The following is a 20,306-nucleotide window of genomic DNA, read 5'->3' on the forward strand; positions in this document are numbered from 1 at the left end:
ATATTTTATACAGGATTCAACATATTACTTTATATCGTATCGTATGATTTCATATATTATTATTTTTCATAAAGTAACCTCCAACAAATAAACACATTGAGGAAACATATAAAATTCAAATAATATTTGCATGATTCAACTGATTTCACAAATACAGCACCATCATGAGCAATTATATAAAATCTTTAGCGTGTTATAAGTTTGTTTTTTCCTTTTTTAAAGTCTATAAACTTCTTAAGTAAGCAATTAACAATAAATTCGATCCAATTCGCGTCGCCGTTTAAATTTCGTCTTAATTAATGCATGATATGAACGTGTTTTCCTCACATATACAATAAAATTGTGTAATAATCATGATATGATGATTAGAATTATAATTTTAACCAACTATTCAATAAACAACCAGCTATTGACTAGAAATTTAGACAGTGTCACATTCTGCTGATACGAACAATAAGTCCATCGGTTCGGTGTGCTATTTGATACAATTTTCAGTTATAGTTAAGTTCAGTTAGTGTATGTAATATAATGTTTTGAGATTTTCGAGGGGAACATCTACAACTATAAGCAAATTTATCCAAAGTCAATTGTAATCATTTTTCAGAACATTTCAAGAAGGTGTTTTCGCGATATTTTTATATTGGTTATCGTTTTGAACGACAGAAATTTACCAACCATAAAGAGAAGTGCAGGTATTGTTAAAGAGTGCAAACATAACCTCAAAAACACCTACAAAATGTTCATAGAATGATTATCCTGCGGTTTTTAAGAATTATTATAAACAAAGAGGTTAGGCCATGTTAGGATTACCAATATTTTGTCATCATTAACACCAAATAAATGATTTTCATAAGAGTTACAACATTTCCACAAAAATTGAGGTTCACATAAGTAATTTCGAAGCAAAAACATGATAAACCCATTGTCGCCTAAACTCTTAAATTTACCCTTGAGCACATCTCCTCAACAAAATAAATAACACAATCAACAGCACAACAAAAAGTAAATGCAAATCGCACATTAAAATATCATCTATGTTTAAATAGTTTTAAATATTTCAGTATTTAGTATTTTGTTCAGTCCCGCATTTAGAAAAGATTACCTACGACACCGAAATGGTAAACGGTAAACATTTATTTTAAAGAGTAACTACGAAATAAACCACTTTCCGTGTAACGCGTCGTACGCAAACAAACACCACGATCGCCGCCATTTTTTTTTCTATGTACAACTTCGCTTAAGTTTCGAGGTTAATTCCCTAGATTCATCGCCTTGGTTCTCAGCACGTTAAAAATATCCGAGTGCACGCACACAGGTCCGAAACTACGCTTCGCCCACTCCGGATTTTCTTTGTAGCTTTAAAAAGGACTTGATAAGTATATAATAAGAGAGAAGGGTCGCCCATGTTAACACCGCGTGTCGAAAAACTTTTCAAATGTGTTTTAACATTTTAAACAATTTGAAAAGTTTTTTACGCCATCACATGTCCCACCACGCGAGTGGTTTCTGGGATACCTGTACTTACAAATCCTTTAGTGATTGAATCGACCAGCCTAGCACGCGTCGATCAAACCCACAGCTGAAAAGATTAACACCGCCGAGACTTTCATCCGCCCACGCGGTTGCAGCCACCATACGGCTGTGACCCTGCCGTGAACTACGTGGCAGACGTGCTAGTCTTTGACCAGTGAGATCAAACAGTCGCACCTGACGATTATCATGAGGTATGGCAATTATACCATTCTGAGAGACTGAAACTCGGTTAACAGCAGAGTCAACGCGGATTGTCGCTACTGGGGAACGCATATTGCGTAAATCCCAAACTTTTACGCTGCGGTCATCCGAACTCGATACGACTTTGTCGTCACGAGCGAAAACAGCCGAAGTCACACTCCTGTAATAATAAAAAAACGAAGTTTCAAAACAATTTCATTATATGGATTATAGGTGATATTGATTTACTCAGTGTGTCCTTGGAAGACGGAAACCGAATGTACGTTATCTCTGAAATCCCACAACCGGAAGGTGGTGTCGCGCGACGAGGTCAACGCCAGTTTTTGTGCCCCGTGCGTCGCCGTGTGCGTCAATTCCAAATCATGACCAGTCAAGGTGATCACGGTCGAACCGACTTCAACGTCATGTAAAATCGCTAATCTATCCCACGACGCAGTTATTATCTGCTCAGCACCTAATTGTACAAGGCATATGCATTAAGACGCCATGTTTTTTTAGTAAAAAAGAAAAACAGTTATAATTGATACCTGAAAGCCATTCGGCTGCTGCAATCGCACCGACATGGCCTCCTAATTCACGCACTGGTGTCCTAAGGGTGGAAACACGCGCATCTACACGATCTTCACATTCATCACCTTCTAATTCTTCTTCGGATGAATATCCTTTCTGTAAGTTGCATGAATAAAAATTGCAGAGTTAATACATGCAGCGACATCTACTGGCGAACGAGTGTACTACTTATGTTATCAAATGCAATTGGTTGTTTAATTTTTCACTTACAGGCAAATCCCAATTCACAACAGCTTGCCAAATATGTGCTGAACCATCTCCACTCGCAGTTAACACTAAATCTTTCATAGGATGAAAACGAATTGAGTTAACTGAGCCGTTGTGCCCATGGTACTGCAGTAAACATCTGTTGTTATCAGTGCTCCACACACATGCAGTATGATCTGCAAAATAATAATTTTCTTTTAAAAAAGTTATAATTTACTAGTAATCTCCATGTTTAAATCCATAACTTTAATAAATAACCTCTAAACTATAATACAACATAACCCCCAGATGGCGCAACTAAAATTTTATATCATTTCATTTGTTTTTTACTGTTTTCAATTCCATTAAACGAATTACAAATACTAAAAAATATCGTCAACAGTAAATTTAATACGAGTGTAAATCAATACGATTGGTGAGTCATACTGTTTGCTATTATGTCATTGGTAATAATCTGCGTATTAACACAGAAAAAAGAAAGTTACGAAGCCAACAGGTGCAAACTATCGACTAAGCCAACGAAAAAAGCGACATAAACGTGTGGCGAATGTCCGTGTTGCACGCGCACATCGCCTCAAGGTCTTGTGCTCCTATTACGAGCGAAAAGCACTCGCGTAATTACTATCAATCGCGTAATGAGTAATGAAATATATTATGTACACGTGCGTTTACTCTACACGAATACCACACGCAACCTTTATTAGAGATTCAATCATGGATAGTTCTTACATAATAAGTAATAATTAGTATTAGGAAAGTAAATTATCTTAATTACTGACCTGCTGATGCAGTACCAATGATGGGTTGACCAGGCCGCGCGACTGAAACTTCCCAGACGCCATCTTTATGACCCTTGTATTCTCTGATTAAGTTGCAATTTAAATGCGGCGTTTTAAAACTCGACACGATTTTACTCGTTTGAGCTTTTAATTTATGCGCTGCTTTTAAATTCTGTGTTGATGTGGTGCTCACTAGAAAGAAAAAAACATAAAATGAATGTTTGTTAGGTGAAATTTTACTCTCAGACTTTTAAACTGCGCATAAACACACAGTTTTTGTTTGTTTTTAAGTAAAATACTTGATAATAAACGTGAAACTTACACTTTTTGTTGATTTTCTGTGGATAATTGTTGTCAAAGTCCACACTGTCATAAGTTGTAACTTTGTCAATGGCACAACCATCAAACTTTTCATTTAACTGCTCGATTCTTTCATGTACTGAAATATTTACTCAAAAATTATTTAGATTTTAAAATGTTACAAATAAAAACTTACAGCTTTGATTTTCTTTGTATAAGATATCAAACTCTTTCTCAATCTGCTTGAACAAACTCAACAGTCTGGTTTTGTAGGCTGGTGTGACACCATCATTGTCATAGTCCACCCGGAAGCCAATGAAGATGTCTCCATCATTGGTGGCGCTCTGTGGCCGGGTCATCGAGTTGCGTTTGCCCTTCTGGCCTTGCCCCTTGCCGCTCGGCGTTATGTGGCTGACTGACATTGTCACAGCAGCGCGCTACAACGACTTGATTATGCATGCATCTAATCAATAGTTAATGTGTTGTAATGAACATCAAGGTGCAAGTGCATGGGCTCACAAGGAACACATGTTGCTTCCCTACCTTGGGTCACAAGGCTACTCTCGCTCGTGCGAGTCTAGCGCTAATTACACGCGCACTGTTTGCTGATTAAAGGTAGCGCTTAATTTGTTGCGTCCAGTCTACGAAATGCATGTTTACAAAAGTGAGCGAAACGAATGACAGCGAAACATACGCGAACTGCCAAAATGCAAGCACATTGAATGTAGGCAACCAGATATACACCTAGACACTATACAAGATGTTTAATAATTTCATACTGATACACTACAATACGGTTTGATTCTCCGACATCAATCGATATTTGTAGCCTTTCTTGAGACAACGGATTAATTTCCAGTTTTCGTAACTTCCACTTTCAACACCGGGTGCATTTTGTAATTTATGCGCGGATTGAATTTGTTTTTCGAGAGATAACAATGGTTTAGCCAGGTATTTATAACAAGAGAGAACATAGATGCGCCATTTTTTCAATTCGCGGTAATACTCTAAAAACATATCAAATAATATGCAAAAAATACATAAATATTAATAATATTACCTCTGGCTGGGGAAGTTGGCCCATCAAACATTTGATTCAACAACACGATGTGTTTTTGCTGCCAAAGTTGAACAAGTTTATCCAAGCTCGTTAAAATATTCAAGTTGAAACTGACAAAAGCAGGAAGCACGTCGTCACTGACAATCTTGAAGTGCAACAGGTTTTTTACCATTGCAATCAAGAACGACTATAATTTAATTAGTTTAATTAGTAATTAATATTACCTATATGATAAAAATGTTTTACTTTATAACTTGTAGCTTGAACCTTCATAACCAGATGACTCAATGCGACGAGATCCAAAATATTCATCACTTGTGTTATGTTTGCCTCTTCTAACGAGGCAGTAATCACTTTTAACGTGCGAAAAATCATCATTGCATGTACAATCAATCGATTATCCGTTGCAAAACCTTTTGTTTCGGCATATTTTAGTGGATTGCGTTCTGCGCATGCGCTATACATTGAGCCCCAACTATCGTCGAACGCTATAATACTAAAATGGTATTAAATATTTATAACTTACTTATTTATTTATAACTTACGTTTCTGATACTTTCATAGCCAAATACATAATATTTTCATCCATACAAACAGTATCAAACACATTCATGATCGGTTTGACAGCATCTGGAGGCATAAAAGACTCTGTGGTACCAGTGAGTGTCTGATACTTTTTGTATATCATGTCCATGTAAGCTTCATCAAACTGCTGGCTAATACTCGTCTCAATTTGTTCTTCTTCATCTTCTAATTGTGATACTAATGACGGATTTGAAACTGAACGCACTGCATTGAGATCTTTGTCGCGTTGTTTTGTGATTCTGATCTGTGGAGGAGCTACAATAATAGGTTGCGGGGGCGTGCACTGATGATTTCCCATGATTTAAGTTTTATATTATTAAATTTTGCTAAAAAATTAATTTAAAAATAAAAAATAAAATTTATAATCAAAATTATAATTTTGACATGTTTTTAACTGTCAACAGTTTACAAAATTGAAATTTGGCTCAAAATGAAAAAAAATATCCTGTATATTGTATCAGACATAACCTAACAAAACTCAATAAAGTGTTGTCCGTTGTTTTTTAAATGTACTTATTTTAAAACTTATATTTTACACGAATTTTATGAACCAATAGACTTTTAAACATTATTTTAACATAAATCATGAAAATTGAACTTTATAATGAGATATTATCAACGATAAATGGCTTTAAACGCATTAATATTGAATGTATTGAAGTTTTAGAACAAAAGTTTCCAAAGTAAGACTAAAATAATAATATTTTACTATTATTAATACAATATTCTGTACTAATTAAAATACTTTTAGGGTGAAACATGGTACATTAAACAGTATATTCTCATCAGAAGTACAAAAATGGACAAAATCAAAGTTTGCCAAGGCTCAGGACTCAGCAAATGAAATTTACAACAAATACAAACAATCAATACAATCAGGAGCTGTACCAGGTGTAATTATGAGACTGGCTGATGAGTATGAACTTCCTTACTCACTTACAGCAAAAATTATTCTTACAAAACATGTGGTTGAGGGGCAAGGAGATGCCAACAATGATAATCACACAATGCAATTAGTAAAGAAACAATTGAGGAACACAACATTAATTAATGATAAACAATTGGCCTATGAAGTATTTCTTGTAAGTGTGTATATAGAATTATTTGTCTAAAATGTGTATCGCAATAATCTAATATTTTGAATGTTGTAGTGTACAACTTTTGATGATCAGTATAGTCCAACAAGTGAAATTATAAGAATGTAAGTTATATTCTCAATCAAAAGAATATTTGTTGTAATTGATAGTTTTCTAGGAGTTTAGGTCAACAATACGAAATTAAATTATACAAACAAATGGAGAAATGTGGTATTGTCTTCAGAACTGAAGAATACATGAGAAAATTCGGCTTTGACAAGACCCCAGACGTAAAATTAGAAATTCCTATAGTCGTGGACGGTTTTATCATTCACTGGATCGAGAGCAAAGCGAGATTTGCCGATTCAGAAATTCATCAAGATTATTTAAAAAATCAATACATTAGTTATTGGAATAGGTATGTACTCACCATACTTTGACATTTGATTTAAAAACAAATATTTATTATTTTACTGGTAGATTCGGTCCGGGGTTAATTATTTATTGGTTCGGATACCTGGACGACTTAACCGACAGTGATGAAAAGCGATTTATCATTCGCGATCGTCTGCCAACAAATATTTTAAAACTTAACAAGTAATTATTGTTCTATTTTAAACTAAATCATGTTAAATTAATCACAAACAACGAGTTGATATCGATCATATCCCTTTTTCAACAAGTATCCTTTGATATTCATTGAATCAAGTATGTTGTGGAAAGATTCACCCTGTAGACCAATCGACGCCGCCATCTTTTTCAGTTCTTTCACATCAAACGTGTCTTTTTGCATGGAATCAGCATATTTTTGAAGTTGCTTCAACAGATTCATTGCCTAAATGACAAAATATATTAAAATTTATACTAAAAATATGTTTTTAAACAGAAAATCTTACTGATTTATGATTTGACATGCCAGCGCCATTTTGTGTTCGCGTGAAGTCCAACATGCCCAAGTCATCGGTGAACACGTCCAGTATACAACTTCTCATTATTTCAACCACATCTTGCGCATCTTCAGCTGTTGCAGTTTCACGCAGTTCAAGTTTAGCACGAGCTTGTGTTAAGCGCACCATAGATTCTAGTTGTCTTGCTGTAACTGGCGTAGCATCACCACGATGATACTTTCGACGCAGATCAACATAAAAATATTTAAGAACATTTTGCGCTTCGGTTGACAATTGCGGATGGATGAACTTTTTCGCGTGTGCAATATATTTTTTAAATAAAACAGGCGGTAGTAGGTCCAGTTTTTCACCACGTTTCAACATTAGTTTACAACTGTAAAGAAACATAAAAACTCGGATATCAAATCAAAGAGGAAATAATATTGACTAATGTACCGTAATTCATCCTCAGTGCCTTTATCTTTCTCCTCGTCGAAAAGATACGAAGTCGTATCAAAACTCATATTACTATTGTTTGATTGCTGAGCTAAAACGTGTTCGCCAAGCATAGCATCGCGTTTCTCATCTGCTTGGTCCAAAATAATAAAAACTAAGTCAAAACGTGATAATAATGGCGATTTCATCTTTAGATTCTCACTGACGGTTTTGGCTTTGTTATAATGTCCATTAACAGGATTAGCTGCTGCTATGACACTTGCTCTTGTTGGCACACTGCAAACCACTCCAGCTTTAGCGATACTAATGCTTTGTTGTTCCATGACTTCCAGTAAACACTTAAAAATCATGAATTGAGGTGGCACTTACGTGATGAAACTCCATTGTAATAGTCGATAGAAAGGATAAACCTTACGGGTTTCACTGAAACTTTTACTACTCTGAATATTCATCTGCCTGATGATGCCACAGTGTGGCGAAACATGTCGCAGAGTAGTAAAAGTTTCAGTGAAACCCGTAAGGTTTATCCTTTCTATCGACTTAAAAATCACATTTTATTGGAGTTTGTTTAAAGAAATTGTAAAATACTTCACTTACTGATTGTTGCGCAGACATTTTGTCAAACTCATCAATACAACAACATCCCTGATCGGCCAGAACCATTGCTCCAGCTTCCAAACGATATTCTCCTGATGATTCTTTACACATTGTTACAGTCAATCCTGAGTTAGTACTAGTGTTACCACCGACATATACACCACGCGGGGCGATTTTGTGACAGGCGAGGAGCATTTGACTCTTACCCAAACCTGGATCGCCTACGATCAACACGTGTGAATCAGAGCGGCAGTTACTATCGCCTTTGGTACCGCCGAATAACGCGAGTAACAATCCGGCTTTTACTATTTCATGTCCATAGATTTTCGGACAGAGAGATTGGACCAGAAAACGGAATAATTTCGGTTCAGCTTTGATTTTCTGCAAAAAAATACAATGTAATAACACAATTTGTGAAATATGTGTGATATTTGAGAATAATACCTCTATAAGTTCATTATCTTTAGGGTTGAATACAGCTGGAAGGTTTTCTTGAGATCTTTCATTTTGTACGTTGTTAACTTTCAGGAAAAGTTCATAAACCGACTGTTGGACTTTGCCTTTAGCAGAAAATTTAGATTCATTCGCATTTTTCACCTACAAAAGCTAATTATTAATAATTTATGGATGAATATTCTTCAGCTTACATTTAATATGCCTGTTAATATAACATCATCACCAGAAGTACACTTCCCAACCAAATCATTACAAACTTCGCATTCTAAAGTCCTCGGCATGCGTGCGTTGTCATCCGTTTCTTCACCAACCAATTCCAGGAGTTTTAAACTTTGACAACTCACGCTTAGCGTATGTTTAGAGCTCCATAGTGGTTCAAAATGTGAGCGTCCTTTGCACCCTTTCATAGCGCACTTCTCTGGTTCTACATATGTTCCATCATCAAGTTGTATTACTTGTGTACCAGTACAAAATGCACATTTAAACTCAATCTGAGTACATTTAAGCCCAATTAAAGATGCTTTTATTATAGTTCCTCTAACGCAGACGAGTTTACCGTAGGCATTCGCACGTAAATTTTTAATCTGAAGGATTGGTTCGTAGTTTTGTAGTCGGCAGTGAATTATGCGGATCTCTGATATTTCTTCGTCGTTTTTTGCAAGATATGTGTAGCTTATTTGATGCATTGCTAGTGCAAAGATATTAATTGTAACTTGAGCATTGTTTACTAAATCTTCTCTGAGTGTATTCCATTCATTCATTAACTCATAATCTTTGAACACAATGTGTAAGTTGAGTTTAAAGTGTTCTTTATCAATGATTTTTGTAAAGTTGAATGATTTGGTGTTTCTATATATGAAGCTCTCAAATGATTGGACTTTCTGGAGGGTTGGTTGAGCTTTTTCAGGATCTAATAATCAAACAGAGACAAAAGTTAGACAAAATATAACTTATTTGTTATTAATATTTACCTGTTTCAGTAAAATAATGATCATATCCAATGTAGTCAAAGCGTGGAGCTATTGAATAATTGGAAACATCTTTATTAGCAATGGTTACTTTCGGTGGCAGGTGCTTATACCAATTGGAACTTTTTCTCTTCTTATAATTCGACATAACTGCAGTAAATTGGCTTTCAATGTATCAGAGAAATCAGTTTGTTAGATCAGTTTTCAAATTTGTAAGGTTAGGTAAAGCATAACTGAAGACAAAATTTCAAACGTGAAAACAAAGAAATAAAAAAGGAATCCGGCAAAATATGTGAATAAAAACAACTTGTTTTATAATATGCTTGTAAAATGATAGTCAATGAGGGTTTATGTGGTTAAATGGCGTTTATCATAGTACGGAATTCAGTGTTTTCCTTTTGTAGTCTTCAAAAACATTGAAATCAAGTGGTATTTAAAGCCAAAGCAATAATTTAAGATTGAGTTCATGATCTTATACCCCTAAAATGCTTTTTTGGGCGTCTGAGGGTGTTTACGTGCCATTAAACAAACTTTTATCTCGACCAAAAGGTAAGTCAGCTTGCAAAACATCAATAATGATAAATTATCATTTCCTATCATTGGTTGGTCATATAAAATTATATTTATAATTTTTACATATAAAAATATCATTATCATTACTTAACTAAATCATAGCTACTGCAGATATAAACTGTATATACAATTCATCTCTCTTCCATCGCGACTCTAAACATATGTACACAGATAATAATGGCTTAATAACGTGATTTCGAGTAGCCGCAGGTAAAACATAAATCAAACTATCAAAAATAAATAAATTATAGTTTAGTTTCGTGCCGATACTGCGGTCGCCGCAATGGGCGCACCAGCACCGGAGGTACATTGAAATCCTCCTCGTCCTCCGCTGAATCCACATCCCCATCTGAACTATTAGTAGAAGCAACTTGTCGCACCGGGCGACGAGTTTTCCCACGACGATAATACTTAAACTCCCTCGGCAGTGTGTACGACCGCGGCAGACTCAGCTGACTTTCAATATCGCTATTATTCTGTTCAACTTCCGCTTCCGGCATGGGACAATCGCAGTACAGATATCTTGGCGCAAGCAGTAATTCAGGTGTGCGACTTCTTGGCGCCCTTGGTGCCGGACGTCGATTTAAATTCACCCCGTAACTCGCCAGATTATTCAACGAAGCTAAGCTGAGCAATTGCGGTTCAAGATGGCGCTTCGTGCATGGAATTGGTTGCCTATCATCCGGATCACCACCTTCGGGACCCACAAGTTTGCCTTGTTTTATTTCTTCTTCGATGATTTTTAACTCAGCGAGTTGTTTTTGTTTCTTTTCTTGCAGTTTTTGATGTATATTAACACGTGACCCAACACTAGAACCTTCATTCTCACTGCTGGACGGTAAAGGACGACGCCAGAAGGTCATAGGAGCAAGACCCGGCGGCGGGACAAAACTAGTCGGCTTTTTCTTCTTGCGATTGTTGTATAATGCAGCTGTAGGTCCCACAAAGCGACAATTGAAGACTCCTTGAGGTTGCGTTGGTTTCTCCAAGATACGCTTGATGTGAAAAAAGCGGTAGTATACCAACATGAAAAACAATCCACACATGAATAATACCACGCTTAGTGTCGGGATCAACATCCAATTGGGAGGACGAATCGCCCAGATTGCAGCTAACCACGCAGTGACTAACATCAAGTTCTCAAACAACATAATACCGTAGAATATCATCATTGTACGAGTGTGAGGTTTGTCATGCAGATTGATATAAGCCAGGACGTAAATCCCAGCCATTAAGAAGCATATCCCTAATTTCTTGCCCTTCTCGCCATAAAAAGCGCTTCGTGGTGAAACCAACCACAGAAACATACATGCCCAGTGTAAACCAATCACAAGGAAAATCCAAGAGTGGTAAGATGCAGCATAGACAGACAGCGCCATCGCACGGGCTGTCACAGTCCCACCTCGCCACAGTAACTGTGAAAGGACTCCCAGCCATGTCAAGACTAATTTCTCCACCTTCTGAACATGTTTACTGAAAGAAGCCAATGCCCAACATATTGTAAACAGTGACAGCGATGCTGACACAGTCACCAAATCCGTTGGAGGCGACTCATGTTTGGTTAACAATGACAGCTGAAGAAGTAACATGGGCGCCGCTTGGAGAAACGCATGTATTAGCCGTAGAATGCATAAATCACGCACTTCTTCCTTAACATTTTTGAGTTTTACAGGTGCAAGGAGTTTGGCATACCGCCACACAACCCCAAGTTGAAAGATGTGCAGCACGCAAATGGCGGCTGTGCGCCATTTTTGTTTGTCATCCGGTGCGCGACGTTCCACTTGTTTGGCACCGTCTTGTTCTTCGTCTTGTAGTTTTTGTTTGAGTTTAAGGTTGTACCAGTATAGTGATAATGACTGGATTATCAGACTGGTGGTGACAATCGCCAGCAAGCAGTGCACGCATGTGGAGTAGAGGCCCTTGTCGTACAGCGAGTAGACCATCAGCAGGTCGAAGACGCAGTCGCAGAAGTATGCAGCCAGCGAGACGACATTGAATAGTAAATCGCAGAGTGGCAAAAACTCTGACATATTTGTGTGATTACCATTATCACATGTTTCTAAAACAGACATGAAGGAAAATTTAGTTAAATTAGGTAAGAAATGTGATAGATTTACTATTGGCAACCAAAAAAACTTGAATTTTTAAGCATAACTCTCGTAATTCATGTAAAAACGTTTAAATTTGAACTAAAAAACTTGTTATTTTAGATTTTCTATGAAAAATCATGCAATACTTCTTTAATTCTTGTTGTTTTAGATGTTTTTATGTGGTTTTGAGTCAAATGCGACTTACTTAATGTGTTTTTATTGAAGAAACACGTAATTCCCTAGTGTTCTTCGCGTTGCGGATGCCTCCAGTGGTGGATTCTCTTAACACCTAACCTCCGCACATATTTCTCTCGATGAACAGCTGCCCAGCGTAGAAATCACCAGGAGTCGCCTTATTCACCACATCATCTTCTGCACTCTGCTTTAACTTGAAATTCCGCCAAAGCAAAGAGTTTTGCGCATGTAAACTCGCTTTGTTGTTGACTTCCTCGCGCTAGGTGGCTGGTGCGCACAGGACGGAGTGCTGCTCGCGGCACAAACGCGCCGAGGAATTACAAGAATGAAAACTGACCGAATTCAATGGAATGTTGTCAGATATTCTTCGCCGTGAGCGTGCGCGTATGTTTACCTGGCCGGCGCGCACACAGCCGAAGAAGCGTGAGTGTAGTGGTGGTAAGCGACGAGAGGTGAGTCTTGCTCATGCTGGTCGCTCACTTGCTAACGGTATCCTATCAAGCTCTCGGGCTCAAACGCATCAAATTCTTTTCAAACGCACTTGGAAAATGTTAATGCAACAAGTGTGCATGCAGTCGCATGAAGGAGTTTTGCGCTAAGGGTGAAAATGATGGGAAATTGCAGCGAAGTGCGATGGATGCGCTAAGTATGGAATGAAAACAGAAAGAATGCCATTTCAAGGCTTTCATTCAGAATTGCCCGCAGGCGGGCGAAGGAATCTTGGGTGGAATGCGCGCTATGGAATTATAAATTAATTCAATGCGGGTTTCGATTCCATTCGTTTCATAAATATAAGAAATTTCGTGGTGTTTCAATATTAAACAACGGAGAATACTATTTTCATTCATATTAGGACTTAAAATAGGTTAAATATTAAAATTTTAACGTTTTTTGACTTGTTTTGTCTTTAATTCTTAAAGATTTTAATGTAACTTAAGGAAAAATGCGTTTAATATGCTCAAAATCTGATTTAATCGCGATTTTTCTTCTCTTTCAATGTTTGGAATCATTCTGAATGTGATGTAGGCAACCCAAGTCACAGTTACATTCAAAACCGAAAAACAAAATGGCCGAAGTCGAGTGATGCGTTGCGGGAGAAATAAAACAGGGTGAGTGTATCATTTTGCTGCTTCTTTACTTTTTACTTAAAAACTTCCACATGATCAAAGAATAAACGACCCTCATTTACGAGTAAATGCAATTACAAAAGTACATTCGTGATTTTCACTTGTTATTTCTCGCCTCCTGTCCACCACTGCTGCGAATCGTGAGCCGCACGCGCGCGCGTCTCGCCGCGTGCGAAAATAGCCGGTCTCTTCTCCTGCATCGCCTCCGTAACGCTTACAACATGTATTTTATAGATAGATTTCTGGTTGGCTTAAGAGTTAGGGTTGATTTCAAGTCGATTAGTTATACAAAAACAAACAGGCAATAAACCCCCTACGAGTCCCCGCGATAATGAAAACTTTGTGTGAAAATATCCCTCCTTCATTTTACGTCTTTGTCTTCTGTCGAAAGCTATGTACATTCGTCAATTTGAGATGTGAGAGGATGGATGGGCGGCTCAATCTTGTGTGTCTTGTACGCTGGGCGCGCTAGTAAACGAGAGTGGTGCGCTGTGTGTGTGATGAGAAGGATGCTGTGCGGGGGAGAGAAGTCGGTTGTGTGCAAGTTTCGACGTTTTTCGTGTATTCTCTGGTTACGCAACAAAAAATAACAGAGCCAAGCTTTTCGTAAGGAAAACTCGAGTTATTATTATAAATTTCGCTTGTTTCCGTGAGCACAACGGAAGTGAAAGAGAATGGCGGCCGACGCAGGGCCGGGGGCCGCGTCGGTCTGAATCCGGTGTGTGTGTAGTGTATAAAACGTTCGCGTTCGGCAACGATCATTCGCAATAATCGGCAAAAAAGAACTAATAATAAACATAATCATATAAGAACAAAATAAAGGCTTATTTTTTACTACAACTGCTTCAACTGCTCTCGTGCGCTGCTCCTCGCCTCGTGCCGCTCTCGTTTGTAATTTTACAAAAATTCAACATTAAAAAACTTCAATTCTCAACGCAATGCAATTTTCATGCCGCCGCTACCGCCTCGCCTGCCAATCCGCCACTGAAACTACTATTTTCTGCCTCATCTTTAAACATTAAAAAAATACAATAACAACTTCCACCTCGTATAAATGGCCTTACAATTAGTTTTATATTTTATTCGTGTCCGGGTGCGTCCGCCTGCCAGCCTCTCCTGCGCCTACTCGAGCCCGATGGCGGCCCGCGATCGAATGACGTTATATGTTCGGTGTCTGCTTGCTGGGGGGGTGGGTGGGATGTGTTGTGTGGTGTGTGTGCTTTTGCTGTTGCTGGGGGTCCTTATCGTCGCGGCGGCTACTTCTCCTGGTCGCAGTCGCGGCTGATGTGGCCCGGCCGGTTGCACAGGTAGCACGTCTTTGTCGACTCGGGGCAATTGCGCGACAGATGGCCCACCTTGTTACAGTTGAAGCATGTCTGATTGGACATGCGGTCCATTTGCCCGCCCTCGGGACAGCTGCGCGCGATGTGCCCCGGCTTGTTGCAGTTGTAGCACGACGGCGTGTCCGGGTTCTGGTGGCAGTCCTTGGCGAAGTGGCCCTCGCCGTTGCAGCGGTAGCAGCGCTCCGCGTCCTCCTTGCATTCGCGCGCAAAGTGACCCAATCGGTTGCACTTGTAGCACTTCTCGCGTCCGCGTCCGTAGCTGTCACGGCCGGAGTCGCGTCCGCCACCACCGCCGCCGCCGCCACCACCGGGCTGCGAGCACTCCCTGGCGAAGTGCCCTGGGCGGCTGCACTTGTAGCACACGCTCGAACTCATCTCGACTCTGGCTCTCTTCTCTTCAACAGCTAAACTCACGAAACGCCTCTAACAACTGCAAACAAAACGCAAACACAACATTTAAAACATGCCGGCAATGGGACATCCTGTATTCCGCGTGCACCATGCGCGCGATGCATGGCGGACATACTTTTGCGCAACACCCATTATAACCTAACATTGATTTTTAAACAAATTCAAAGCAACAAGCGATTTTATGTTGGCAAAAATCCCATGGAGTCAAGCTTCTAGACATTGTGCTCGCGCCAAAATCGGCTACAACGCACTTCTTGTAGGGAAAAAATGCCCAGAGGTGAATGACAGGCCACTTTTTCCCCACACGTGGACGAGTCGGCTCCGCGCGGCCCCGAAAGCGCTGATTTTGCGTCGAATACGGCGACGTCACATTTGTAAGACGCAGTAAAACTGGAAGATCAACGTCCCGGACCGAATGCGCATCGTCTGCGCGGTATATTTGCAGCAACAACGTAGAAACAAGCCCGCGTCCAAACTTGCGTCCACGTGTGTGTGAGCAATGGACACACGCGCGACAGCGGAAAACTACGCAAAATCTTTGCGCCTTCTGCACTCACCTCGAACTGGACTTCACTTCAGGTTGCGAAGCTGACGTTAACATGCGTGTTGGTCGGATTCAAGCGATGAACGAACTAGACTCGCACCCTCGAACCTCGTGTACGCAAGCGTAAAGGTTACGCGCTGAATCCTCAACTCGGCCACACACGGGTATACAACGCTCTGGCTGACTAGCTGCGAGGACGTGCTGCGAGAGAAAACACCGGTAGTTGACGGCTCAAACCAGCTCCGCCGCGTGTCGCGCTTGCATCACGCGGTCACTTCCTCTTTGGCGCTGCCAAACTGAAACCGCACGAAATTTAAACATCTCAGTTCATATTTAACTCATATAAAGCAAATTGATACAGAAAATCGTTTCTTTAGTCATAAATAATATAATGCAGGTATTTTTTAATATGTTTTATTATTATACCATGCATTTTTTCGCTTCTCTTAATTATAAATGCATTTGTTACAGAAAATCGTTTAAAGATATTAATTCCGACGTTTGACGTTGTTTACCGACGTCGCCCGACACGCTCGCGTCATCACCGCGAAGCGTCACTAGATGCGCTCGTAATGGCCGCGCCTGAAAACTAGTCCATCCACCATTTTACGCGTCCGCATGATCGTGAGGTTGACGACTTTCCAGGGGCGCACCGTAAGAGGTGAGTGCATTTTGCGAAAATCCCTCTTGAGGCGCCCATCAAGGGGAATCGGTCGACATCCCGTGGAATCGCCGCATTTCACGACATCCCGTTGATGCGTGCCAGCGGCGTGCCACTTAGCGCGAACGGCCCAAATCCGTGCCGAATTGTTCGAATTCGTGGCGGCATCGTGTGCCCTTCGCCCGCCAGCCAGCAGCGTCCGTTTACCATTTGCACGGCATTGCACTGGTGGCTGCGTTCCCTCACCGATGAACAATTAACACATTTTCCGGTAAAAAAATGCGCTCATATCACTCAAACCTTGAAAAACAAAATCATTTATGCGCTGTCCGAATATTTTCTGCTATTATAATTGTGAAATTTGATAAATTTTATGCGGAAAACGTCGGCAACGCTTGGAGGGTTGCAAATGATTAACGAAATTTGAATTCGAGCGTTGAAGGGCTGCCTACATTTGTTTACTTTTTGAGTTCAGCAACAGGCAGGGGCAAAAAGAATTTATTGCAATCCTTAAACAACAATCAAAAAATATATATTAAAATAATAAAATGTTATCATTAAAACATTTATTTGCTTTGATGCAGGTTGTGATTAAGTGTAATCAGCATGGATAGTGAAAACATACAGATCATCAGCAAATTGGAGCCTATAGAATGTGAAGATCCTGAAGACCTTGATGGGGAGGTAGTCAGGGAAATTCATGTGGAAACCAATACAGATGGTAACCTACAAATCAATGCCTATGAAGAAGAAGGTGAAATACCAGACCCAGGGTAAGTGTATCTACTTCCACTACATTAACTTTTTCTCATTTAATTCTTCTTAATTTAGTGAGTATGTGACTGAAGATGGCACTCAAAAGATCATCATCACTGAGGGTGGACAAGCATACATCAGTGAAGATGGAGACACAGGCACAATTTATGTGCAGGATGCAGGAACCTACAAAACTGAGTATGAAATTGTTGATGAAAGTGTGGAACCTGAAGAGTATGAAGATCATGAGGAGTTTGTGGCTGAAATCATGGAGGGAACTGAGGAGAGTCAAGATGTCTACAGTGGGGACACTGATGATCCAGAGTATGTTGTGGAGGAAGAGAAAATTGAGGAGAATATTTGCACTATTTGTGAGAGATCATTTAAGACTGCAGCTGTAAGCAATAATTTTAATTCTTTTTTTTTTTTTTTGAAAAAATTTAAATTAATAAAATATTTTTTGGTTTACAGAGTTTAAAGAGGCATATTTCAGTCACACATGACCCTGAGGATGCTGATGTTGATGATCCACTTGCATTTGAAGTGTGTGCATGCTGTGGTGAACCTGCTGATTCAGCCCATGCAGTAAGTTATTTAATTATTATAATTATTTACATAATAATCAATAATCTTGAATTTTTATTTCAATTTAGAATGGTTCAATAGCTTGTAAGCTATGTGACAAACTCTTCATGCTCCAAACAAATTTAATCCGCCACAATTCATTAGAACACCCCGATGATATCGGCATGTTCCGATGCTGCGAATGCCTGCGCAGCTTCAGCAGTAAACTAGCGATTCGTAATCACATGCAATCGCATCCGCTTGCCAAACCGTTCTCCTGCAAAGCATGTAATCGCGATTTCACTAGGAAGTATCATTTAGATCGTCATGTAATGCAGACGGGATGCGATGGCACGCCGCGCAACCAGTTTAAATGTCAAGTATGCAACAAGAGTTTCGGCCGAAAGGACAATCTGCGTGACCATTTGCGCGCGCATGCCGGGCAGATCAAAAAGAAGAAGACGTTTCCATGCTCGCACTGCGGGAAGGAGTTTCAGGGACAGGCGCTTCTCGTAGTGCACATGCGAACGCACACTGGAGAGAAGCCATATGCATGCGATCTGTGTCCGAAGAGATTTCCTTCCAGCGGGGCGTATAAGAAGCATCGACGGATGCATACCGGAGAGAAGCCTTATCAATGCATGCAGGTTAGTGGTGTTAATCATATGTGTTTAATTTAGATTGAAAATAATTAATTTTGTTGTGATTTAATTTTAGTGTAAACGAAGGTTCGCTGCGAAGGAAACACTGAATAGACACGTGCGTACACACACCGGTATCAAACCACACAGCTGTTCCTACTGCGGGAAGTCGTTCATTCAGGCAGCGCAACTGCGTGCGCACATTTTCCACCACACCGGTGAAAACGCCTTCACGTGCCCGCACTGCAACCGCGCATTCAATCGTCGCGTGCGTCTTACAACACACATTAAATTTGTGCATGAAGGAGCTCTTCCATTGGAGTGCGATCAATGTGATCGCACATTCTTCAGGAAAGAAGATTTAATCCGGCATGGACTGCTACACACTGGAGAAAAACGTAAGGAAATTATTTAAATCTTTTAAGAGTAAAATTTAACATTTTATGTTTTATTCCTTAGCTTTTGAATGTGATACATGCAAAAAACGTTTTGCGGTGAAAGCCTCCCTCAAGCTGCACATGCTCACGCATAGAAAAGAACAGCCATGCGCGTGTGACGAATGCGGACGCGCTTTTATTCGCCAAGATTGCCTCCTGCGGCACATGCGCGCAAAACATCGCGATGTGCTAGAGGATATCATGGCCGCCGCGGAAAAGAAACGCCTACAAGAACAACTCCTCGCACCGTCTAGCATCAAGAAAGAGATTCTTGAATCACAAATTTGGACGGAGCTGACTCTGACGGATTCTATTAAAGAATTGCTAAGTTTACTCGTCGATGAGAAGACACTCACTGCTTTCGGTTGGCCTGATGCACCAGTGGATAAAATCCTCGATGCTGTCATTCGAAGATGTGGACATGAACCAGCTGCCGATTCAGAATTCGACTATATTAGTCGAATGCGTGAAAATGCGAAACTTCTATTCACTGTAGTCATTGATGATCAAGCTGTAAAGTCATTATTGAATAACCAAACCGTTGATGAGGTAATACAACACGTGTTGCGTTTAGCGAAGAGTGACAACGAGGAAGAAGATGATGAAGACGACAACGAAGATGATAATGATATGGATGAAGATGAAGAGGATGTAGATGAACACCGAATGGTTGATATGTCCGAAGCGGATATGCAAGTTGAAGAGGTTATTACCGGTGACATTGACGCGAAGATTGAGCATGTTGAGTACGAAACGGTGGAGTATATTGACGATGAAGCTATGATCCAAGAGACGAACGCTGCTGTTGAAGCTATCGATTAGTTTTGTACAGAATTATGTAGGTTTAAGCTGTAAGATGTAACTTTTACTGAGATGACTAGTGTTCATTCCCAAGCGCAGACGAGTTTTTGTCTATTTTTGCACGGATGTGTTGTTTTTGGGCTTGGGCTTGGACGTGTTAGGAACAAAAGGAATTTTAACAACGACGGGTTGATGTAAGATAGGGATTTGTTTGATCCCATAAAGAACATATTTTGATTACTTACGATTCAAGCAGTAATAATAATAAACTTGTTGATGAATTATGTTAATTAAGTATAATTTCTCCTCTTCCACATTTAAAAATGTGGAAAAAATTGAATTTTTGTGCTATAAATGTTTTTTCTTCTTTTTATATTAATTTATGGTTTGTGACACTCAGTATAATTTATTTTGGCGCTCGTTAAAGTTGATTGGAGGGGATGTGTGCTGCTCGACCAATCAGCGAGCGTCGTTGCGCGTTGTTTTGT

General features: G+C 39.6%; 7 protein-coding genes across 11 annotated transcripts; 2 read left to right on the top strand and 5 right to left on the bottom strand.

The window, feature by feature from the left end:
- Positions 1 to 28: 28 nt before the first annotated feature.
- Wdr37 (WD repeat domain 37) lies at positions 29 to 4,287 on the bottom strand. Of its 3 annotated transcripts, none has more exons than XM_065311201.1 (8): positions 4,134 to 4,287; positions 3,787 to 4,027; positions 3,613 to 3,729; positions 3,291 to 3,482; positions 2,515 to 2,687; positions 2,262 to 2,400; positions 1,963 to 2,188; positions 29 to 1,894 (listed from the first exon to the last, which is right to left on the bottom strand). In XM_065311201.1, exons 2-8 carry the CDS (start codon positions 4,010 to 4,012, stop codon positions 1,522 to 1,524), a joined length of 1,446 nt encoding a protein of 481 aa, XP_065167273.1. In that variant the 5' UTR covers positions 4,013 to 4,027; positions 4,134 to 4,287; the 3' UTR covers positions 29 to 1,521. The 3 variants fall into 3 exon arrangements, with proteins under 3 accessions (XP_065167273.1, XP_065167274.1, XP_065167275.1); XM_065311202.1 differs by having other exon boundaries at positions 3,787 to 4,036; positions 4,134 to 4,274; XM_065311203.1 differs by having other exon boundaries at positions 3,787 to 4,053; positions 4,134 to 4,259.
- Positions 4,288 to 4,339: 52 nt separating this feature from the next.
- LOC135798374 (uncharacterized) lies at positions 4,340 to 5,533 on the bottom strand. Its single transcript, XM_065311204.1, has 4 exons — positions 5,196 to 5,533; positions 4,897 to 5,146; positions 4,651 to 4,837; positions 4,340 to 4,597 (listed from the first exon to the last, which is right to left on the bottom strand). The coding sequence occupies exons 1-4, from the start codon at positions 5,531 to 5,533 to the stop codon at positions 4,377 to 4,379; spliced, it is 996 nt and encodes a 331-aa protein (XP_065167276.1). The 3' UTR covers positions 4,340 to 4,376.
- Positions 5,534 to 5,654: 121 nt separating this feature from the next.
- On the top strand, positions 5,655 to 6,993 carry LOC135798375 (CDAN1-interacting nuclease 1). The gene is made up of 5 exons (XM_065311206.1): positions 5,655 to 5,918; positions 5,987 to 6,317; positions 6,387 to 6,436; positions 6,490 to 6,729; positions 6,792 to 6,993. Exons 1-5 carry the CDS (start codon positions 5,821 to 5,823, stop codon positions 6,910 to 6,912), a joined length of 840 nt encoding a protein of 279 aa, XP_065167278.1. The 5' UTR covers positions 5,655 to 5,820; the 3' UTR covers positions 6,913 to 6,993.
- Positions 6,754 to 9,823, bottom strand: LOC135798370 (DNA helicase MCM8-like). 2 transcript variants are annotated; one of them, XM_065311197.1, is made up of 7 exons: positions 9,679 to 9,823; positions 8,899 to 9,617; positions 8,696 to 8,848; positions 8,252 to 8,632; positions 7,655 to 7,992; positions 7,208 to 7,592; positions 6,754 to 7,146 (listed from the first exon to the last, which is right to left on the bottom strand). In XM_065311197.1, exons 1-7 carry the CDS (start codon positions 9,821 to 9,823, stop codon positions 6,946 to 6,948), a joined length of 2,322 nt encoding a protein of 773 aa, XP_065167269.1. In that variant the 3' UTR covers positions 6,754 to 6,945. The 2 variants fall into 2 exon arrangements, with proteins under 2 accessions (XP_065167269.1, XP_065167266.1); XM_065311194.1 differs by having other exon boundaries at positions 8,252 to 8,848.
- A 451-nt stretch (positions 9,824 to 10,274) lies between these two features.
- On the bottom strand, positions 10,275 to 12,278 carry LOC135798372 (XK-related protein 7-like). Its single transcript, XM_065311200.1, has one exon. It carries the CDS (start codon positions 12,276 to 12,278, stop codon positions 10,494 to 10,496), a length of 1,785 nt encoding a protein of 594 aa, XP_065167272.1. The 3' UTR covers positions 10,275 to 10,493.
- Positions 12,279 to 13,649: 1,371 nt separating this feature from the next.
- On the bottom strand, positions 13,650 to 16,180 carry CNBP (CCHC-type zinc finger nucleic acid binding protein). Its single transcript, XM_065311207.1, has 2 exons — positions 15,972 to 16,180; positions 13,650 to 15,433 (listed from the first exon to the last, which is right to left on the bottom strand). Exon 2 carries the CDS (start codon positions 15,376 to 15,378, stop codon positions 14,917 to 14,919), a length of 462 nt encoding a protein of 153 aa, XP_065167279.1. The 5' UTR covers positions 15,379 to 15,433; positions 15,972 to 16,180; the 3' UTR covers positions 13,650 to 14,916.
- Positions 16,181 to 16,481: 301 nt separating this feature from the next.
- LOC135798371 (protein suppressor of hairy wing-like) lies at positions 16,482 to 20,102 on the top strand. 2 transcript variants are annotated; one of them, XM_065311198.1, is made up of 7 exons: positions 16,482 to 16,619; positions 17,204 to 17,392; positions 17,451 to 17,772; positions 17,847 to 17,960; positions 18,029 to 18,586; positions 18,657 to 18,978; positions 19,040 to 20,102. In XM_065311198.1, the coding sequence occupies exons 2-7, from the start codon at positions 17,226 to 17,228 to the stop codon at positions 19,837 to 19,839; spliced, it is 2,283 nt and encodes a 760-aa protein (XP_065167270.1). In that variant the 5' UTR covers positions 16,482 to 16,619; positions 17,204 to 17,225; the 3' UTR covers positions 19,840 to 20,102. The 2 variants fall into 2 exon arrangements, with proteins under 2 accessions (XP_065167270.1, XP_065167271.1); XM_065311199.1 differs by lacking the exon at positions 16,482 to 16,619 and adding an exon at positions 16,629 to 16,890.
- The last annotated feature ends 204 nt before the right edge of the window (positions 20,103 to 20,306 follow it).

This window comes from Atheta coriaria, unplaced genomic scaffold, assembly GCF_025399875.1.
Source record: "Atheta coriaria isolate IRGN ID8LTWV9N9 unplaced genomic scaffold, Caltech_Dcor_3.1 hic_scaffold_9_pilon, whole genome shotgun sequence".
Classification (NCBI taxonomy): Eukaryota; Metazoa; Arthropoda; class Insecta; order Coleoptera; family Staphylinidae; genus Dalotia; species Dalotia coriaria.